This window comes from Poecilia latipinna, unplaced genomic scaffold (assembly GCF_001443285.1).
Source record: "Poecilia latipinna isolate Pla-1442-1.1 unplaced genomic scaffold, P_latipinna-1.0 Scaffold1385, whole genome shotgun sequence".
NCBI classification, from domain to species: Eukaryota; Metazoa; Chordata; class Actinopteri; order Cyprinodontiformes; family Poeciliidae; genus Poecilia; species Poecilia latipinna.
This window is the reverse complement of record NW_015114001.1, coordinates 9992-17492: the sequence shown is the minus strand read 5'-3', so window position 1 is coordinate 17492 and position 7501 is coordinate 9992. Positions and strand designations below refer to the sequence as shown.

The following is a 7501-nucleotide window of genomic DNA, read 5'->3' as shown; positions in this document are numbered from 1 at the left end:
CCCCTATCGCCGCCGCCGCCACCCCTCCTTTAACCATGAGGGAGTACAAAGTGGTCGTTTTGGGCTCGGGCGGAGTCGGTAAATCGGCGCTGACGGTCCAATTCGTGACCGGCTCCTTCATCGAGAAGTACGACCCCACGATAGAGGATTTCTATAGGAAGGAGATCGAGGTGGACTCGTCCCCGTCGGTGCTGGAGATCCTGGACACGGCCGGGACCGAGCAGTTCGCCTCCATGCGGGATCTGTACATCAAGAACGGCCAGGGCTTCATCCTGGTCTACAGCCTGGTGAACCAGCAGAGCTTCCAGGACATCAAGCCCATGCGGGACCAGATCATCCGGGTGAAGAGGTACGAGAGGGTGCCCATGATCCTGGTGGGGAACAAGGTGGACCTGGAGGGGGAGCGGGAGGTGTCTTCCGGGGAAGGCAAGGCGCTGGCCCAGGACTGGAGCTGCCCCTTCATGGAGACCTCAGCCAAAAATAAAATCTCGGTGGACGAGCTGTTCGCAGAAATCGTGAGACAGATGAACTATTCCAGCGTTCCCAGCGGAGGCGACCAGTGCTGCTCGTGTGTCCTGCTCTGAAGGAGCCGCAGAGACGTGCAGAAACCTGGGGCTTGAGTTCAGAGCTTCAAAAAAAAAAGTTGAGGCTCTGAAGGCTTTCTTCTTTATTTTATTTTATTTTTTCTAAAAGTTTCCTCACTCCTCACACTGTTGTCTTATTGTTGCACAAGAACAAAAATCGACAACGGTCTATTATGTATCATAGTCTGGAAAGTGTTTACATGACAAAGTACTTGAATGTTTTCGGATTTTTTTGTTTGTTTTGTTTTGTTTTTCTTTTCTAGCTTTGTATTTGACACTTCGCTGGAAAATGTGCCTCGGTGGGAATGTCTAATTGTGAAACCTAAGAGTCATGTGTTTTCAGGCCTGTTTTTTTTTTTTTTTTTTTTTTAATTATTATTATTATTTCTCTCCATTTTTTCCTCAGCTGTACTGTTATTTTTTCTGGGCCGGGTTCTTCTGTCTTGGAGATTAGTGGTGATGGTGATGCTGGGTTTACTTCAGCCAGATCTCCCTCGTAGAGAAGCAGAGATTGCTCACCTTTTATTGCATTTTTTTTTTTGTTGTTGTTTTATTTTTTATTTTTTTATGCATAGGAGAGCTCGGAAAGCATTTAAAAAAAAATCACCACTCAAGCCTTGCACAGCTCGCTCTAACACGAACTGTCAAGTTAAACACAAGAGGCGCAGACCCACCGCCCACTCGGATACCACATCTGAAGCCAATACATTCTTGTTTTTTTTTTTCTCTCTCTCTCCTCCTTTAGCTCATCCGCAGGTTTGGTGATTTGTTATTTTCTTATCTGAAACTTGCACCCAGCTGACTGTGTTCCTCCTCGGTGTGCACAAACAAGGACCTTGGTGCATTGCTGTCGCTGCATGGGGAAACACTGCGACCCCATGTCAAGTGCCTTCCCTGCTTTAAAGAAAAAAAAAAAAATCTCCTGTGACTGTGCCAACTGATGAGCCCTTACTTCCTCTGCAGTGCGTCCTAATGGCAATCAGAACTTTTATTTTTATTTTATTTTTTTTCTTTTTAAAACAGGTTTCCAGCCTCTGCATTCTGGTTTTCATTTGGTGTCAAAGTGAAATAGTAATAATAATAATAATAATAATAATGAAAAAAAAAAGCTATTTTGCAGCCTGGATGCTGAGCTTGTAAGCAGACATCAAATTCAGGTTGTTTCCAGAGGTACTAGTCCATAAAGAACAAGCGGGATAACCTGCTGGGATCTCGGTTCAGTGAATGGCAAGCCATGTTTGTATCTATGATGTAGATTTTTTTTTTCTAAAAACAAAAAAAGTGACATTTTTGACTTACTGTAATTGTATTTCTGCTTTTGGACGATATTTTCTGGCCATCCACCTGTCGGTTTGAGAGACTTGGAATACAGAACACATTTTACGTAACAGTGTGTGGTGTGTGCGTGTCTCGCCTCATTTAACTGTGTGGGTGCTGCGAAGCGTCGCTGCTGTTCTCCGACTTTCGGATGTGTCCCGACTCCGGCACACCTGAACGACACGGCCGAGTTGCCTCCTCACGCAGGTAACGGGTCCCGCTAGCGATCCAGTTATGTGGTGCAGGTGAGCTGAGGCGGAGACTCGTCTGAATGTTGCAGGACGCCTGCCGCGGTTTGACACCTGTGCTGTGACCTTTTGACACTTCTGTGATCCTGTTGCAGGTCTTCGGTCACGCACTCCATCTGCATACAATGCTCTTTATTCAGATCCTTTAGCAGATTGGTGCTGTAATTTCTGGTGTTTATATAATATCACTTATCTAAACACTTTAAAAAAAAACAAAAAAACTAATTCCCCATATGAAGTGAATGAGGCAAGCTTTTGAACCCTTTAAACATTTCCATACTTTAAAAAAAAACATAAATAAAACAAAGCAGGTCATGATGGTTATTACCTTTAACAATAAGTCAATTTAAATGTCAAAATATAGATGAAGTTGATCTGTGTTTTTCAATGCAGCACAAAAACAGGAGAACCTTCTGCTATCCTCTATGTAGGCAACGATGCCAAAAAAAAAAAAAAACTGAGCAGCATTTCTGGCACAGCAGTTTGAATTATTTTGACTGAAACGTCTTCTTCGGTTGGTTTTTCTTGAAATATGAAGTATTTCAATGTATTGAACTTGAATATGTCCATTATAGTTTCTAGTTTTTACTTAGCCTTTCTTCTGGAAATGCAATTTACACTTTCTATTTAGAGACGAAACAGTCACCAAGCAAAAATGATCGGCATTGATTTAAAAATGCTTATTACGATTAGTCCAACCTTTTGCAGCCTATAAAATCATCAACCAATTGAAGCATTTATTATTTTATTAGAACTAGGCGAGTAACATAGTCATTTGATCTAATATTATTGTTCCTGTATTTGCTTAAACTACTATGCTGGTCAGAGTAGCTGCAGCAGATTTTTTTTTCTATTTTAATTGTAGTAATTCAAAGAAAAATCGGTATCGGCCAGGTTAAGCCCAATCGATGCAGGATGCTGTTTGGCCACTTAAATAGTTTAAAACTTGCACACTGGTATGGCAATATTTACTTGAAGCATTTTTTTTTTTTTTACAGTTTGTTCATGTCAACTTCTTGACACAAAAATGTTTGAAATAATACTTTTAAAGAACCATCTGCATTTTGTCCCCGTTCAGTCTGTTGTACAGGCTTTAAGAGAGCGAAAATTAAGATTCACGGTCACAGCTGAACTATTTATTCACTCTATTTGCATGGAGTAGACGAACAGGCTTTTAGCCACTGGTTAGATTCAGGTCAGGATCACATCCAGCATGTTTAAAAAACATCTTTGTCCACTTGTTTGGTTAGTGCCTTTGATTCCCTGTCAGAGCTGCTTCCCCTTCTCCCCACCATATGTTTTCTTGGCTGGGAAGCGGCGAACAGAGAGGGCTTTTTATGCCCTGAGCCAAGTTCAGCCAGCCGTTCATGCTGCCGAGCGCTGCTCCAACCGGTCGTCCCTCAGCTAGGCCAGTTAGCTGCTGCTACAAGTGTCCCTCCAGCTGCAGGGCTGCCCATGCTTTGTAGAAACACATTTCATGGCTGCGATTCCGCAACGTCTAGAGACATCCTGTTGGGGAATGTCTCTACCAGGATTGCTCATCTAGAAACTGAAATTTCTGCCCATGTTGCAGAACAGTTCAAGCTTAATCAGATTAAATGCAGAGTGACTACGCAGGAAATGTAATTTTTGAGTTTTGCTGCTTACTCTTAGCTGGATTTAAATGTGGACTTTGACTGAACCGTCCTAAAAGATGAGTGTGCTTCAGCTTGTACAGTTTAATTGTAGCCTTGGCTGTATCTCTGTGGTTGTCTTGGTAGATGATGAACCTCTTCTTGGGTCTGACGTTTTCTGTAGCCTCTAACAGGATATTTCAGGGATATGCTTACATTTAGCTCCATCCATTGTCCTGCTAACCCTCACCAGCTTCCTTATTCCTGCAAAAGAAAATATCTCACAGCAGCTCATGACGCTGCCACCTCCATTGTCACAACGGGAATTGTGCATTCAGAATGATCATTTGATCAGTGCACTTTCCTCCTTGTGTCTTCAGAGACCACTACTTTTTTTTCCCCAACAATGTCTTTCTTCTTGCCACTCTTCCACAAAGGATCATGTTGTCCCGGCAACAGATTCTTGCATCTGAAGTGTGGATTCTCACTACGTTACCAATTAGGTGACATCTTAATGCAGTCTGTTGATCTTGATAATATTTAGGGAGGGACATGTTAAAAATGTCAGGTTTATATAGATTTTCCTTCATTCAGATAAGTTAAAGAGGTAATGAAAAAAAATGTCATTGTTTTCTTTTACCCTTTTAAATCAGTTACATTCATCCTGTGAAGATAAAAAAAATATATACTTTTAGGCATTACCAGTGAAAGTGGTGGAGTTAGCTTCCCATTTTAGTTATAAAAATGATTTGAAGAAGTTCTGTATGTGTTCTGTATACATTACATAGTAACTATCGGATGTGCATATTCATATAGGTTTAAGTCAGCAGGACTTCAGTAAAAACACTTGAGTTGTCAATTTGCTATTTTTTATTATTATCGTTGTTTAGATTTATGTAGTCTCACACAAAAAAAAAAGTGTGTTACTGCCTGACAATGTATTTCTCAACAGTAAAAACTAGTTGTGACACTCGCCTTAGTTGGAAACACAGGCTTGCTAAATTGCACAACAAGCACAAGTCCTAGTTTTCTTTCTCGTGAAAGAAAAACTCTTGCATCAGGTTTGAATCTTCGTCTTTTTAAAACAAACATACGTATTTTAAAGGGCATTCGTCTACCCTGTTAGCCGGAGATATGCCTGAAATCTAACACCATTTTTTTGCTTACAGTAGAATATGACGTAGAACATTAAGGCTAAAAGCACATTTCCATGCAGCTTGTTCTCTGCAGCCTGTACGTTTTTAACATATAGAGTTGTCCCTGCCTGCGATCTGTGCCATGTCAGCCTTTCGCTGCGTGCAAACCCATCAGCCACAGCTTGCTATTATGTTATGCTTTGAAGCGCACAGAGGAAAGGAAGGGTGGATGTTAGGGCACTTCCTGTGTAAATGCACCTCAGATCTTCAAAATGTTGAAACAGATAACCGGTTCCTCTTTATCATGCGCTGTCACAGCCTGTCCTCCCTTGGATGAACGCGACACAGGATGTGATCTCTCTGCAGTTCTGACAATGTGTCCTGTAGTCGTTTTCAATTTGAGAACAAATATTTGATTGAGACGGAAGCAAAGTGAAAGGACATGGAGATATGAAAAGATTTCACACATTTGAGTGAAGTGCCCACAGAGAGTCCATGTGATCAGAACTGAGCAGAGAAGACAACAGGATCATGTGGTGGTAATTTACAGTAAGTCTGGTTAACCGTGAGCTGTTTGCACAAAGAGAGAGAAACCATGAAACTCAGCGAGATGATGTGAACCGTCTCCAAACCACTTCCAAAAATTGCTGTCAAAACCACAAAATCACATGCATTGGTGTCAGCAGGAGAGCAGGAGAGAACAAAGTCTTCCTTCAGCTCATCTCCTCACCATGGGATTTCTCTGATTTGTTATTAATAATACTGACAAACACAGAAGGGTAGAAAATATTATGATTTGTCCATAAATGAAAAAAAGTTCAACACATTGCTTTATGTTGAAAATCTGTTGTAATAAATACAATTAAAACACAAACTGTTCATCTTACTGTGCATAGATGTCAGCAGCAGACAGAAGTAGAAGTATGGATTTAGCAAAAATAATAGAAAGCAAAACAATATATATCTACTGCTTGAAATGCAACAATCTTCCTACATTTATCAAGGATCTAGCTAGCTAGCTAGCTAGCTGTCTGACTGTCTATCTGTAGCAATATGGAGTTAATATCCTGCCAAAACATTGCATTTTGTGCACAAGGACAGTTTGTAAAGTATGCTTTATGTATGTGCAACTTTCCAGCACAGTTTGTGAAATATGTTTTCTTTGTGTGCAACAATCTTTATTGGTTTGCAACGTTTTGGCGGGAAAATAACTTGAGTTGTCTTTGGCTAATATTTGAATAATCTTGCTATTTGAAACGCTGAAGTGTGACAAACATGAAAAGAAAAAGGAATGGGGCAAACAATTTTTAACATCACTGTAAATCGATAAAATCAAAATTTATCTGAAGAGTTGGATAAGAAACTTTTGATCAGGTTTCTTAGTGAACTGGATCAAGTCAGGTTGATTAACCTGACTTCATGAGGACGTTTTTATAAACCTCCTAGTTCATAAAAACTTGGAAGTTTATAAAAAAAACTTCCAAGTTTTTATAAACTAGGAAGTGGCCACTTCCTAGTTTATAAAATAACTAGAAAGTGGCATAGTGGCCTAGTTTTATAAATTAGGCCACTAGTATGTAAAACTAGTGGCCTAATTTTTATAAACTAGGAAGTGACCCAGTTTATATAAACTAGACCACTTCCTAGTATGCATTGTATATATAGTGAGGAGAACTAATGTGGCAAATACACATACAAGAGCAGCTCAAGATGAAGACTTCTGTGGCAGCATTAACTTTCTTTTTCTTATACTTGCGTGTGGCTGAAATCACAGCTCAGCCAGGAGAGGTCAGTGACACAGATGATGGCATTGTTCAGTCACCTGGAGGCCAAGATTGTTGTGCGGCCGAAAGCCAGAAAAACTGTTGTCAACTTTTTGTCAGCTTAAGAGAGATAGAAACCAAACTTAGAAACACTCAGAGAGAGATGGAGGTCCTGAAGTCACAAGTTCAAGGTAAGAGCATATTTGGAGTTTTAACTTTTGTAAATTTTGTTATATAGAGATTAAGTAAATTTTATAATGAATATTTATTTTCATATTCTTAAGGCAACAAGGTAGTATTTGGCGCATCCATAAGTGTAGGTGGAAATATTGGACCTTTTAATACCCACACCACACTGATCTACAAAAAGGTCTACATGAACACAGGATCGTTCAACCCGGCAGCAGCTAAACTTATCACAGCAATACGTTTGACCATTCTTATGTTTCAAATTCATGTGTACAAATACTGTTGAGAATTTTGTACTTGAAGAGGTTTACGTATTATTGTGTGTCACGTAAAATAATGTGATTATGTCAAGGAGGACCGAAATGCAGTTAGAGATACAATTTTTACAAAAGGCAAAATACATTTGAGTAGAAGAAAACATTGTAAGAAAAAAAGAAATCTGAAAAATTCCCTTAAAAAGACAATTTATGACAGAGACCACAGTTGTTTCTTCAACCTCTTTAAAAACTGCAAAGAGATAACAAAAAAATGTACCAAAAAAAAAAGAATCACTATGCTACATTAAAACTGATCACATTTACAACACAGAAGGGTTTATATCATTGAACCATAAAAAAGAACAAATTCAAATTAATCATTCTGAAGTATTTT

At 39.6% G+C, this 7501-nt stretch overlaps 1 protein-coding gene across 1 annotated transcript; it reads left to right on the top strand.

The window, feature by feature from the left end:
• Window positions 1–13: 13 nt before the first annotated feature.
• LOC106962209 (ras-related protein Rap-2b-like) lies at window positions 14–940 on the top strand. The gene has a single exon (XM_015056464.1). The coding sequence runs from the start codon at window positions 36–38 to the stop codon at window positions 582–584; it is 549 nt and encodes a 182-aa protein (XP_014911950.1). The 5' UTR covers window positions 14–35; the 3' UTR covers window positions 585–940.
• Window positions 941–7501: the final 6561 nt, after the last annotated feature.

Excerpts from the sequence above, each read along its gene's own strand:
- LOC106962209 (XM_015056464.1), top strand. The coding sequence starts at position 36 with ATGAGGGAGTACAAAGTGGTCGTTTTGGGCTCGGGCGGAGTCGGTAAA.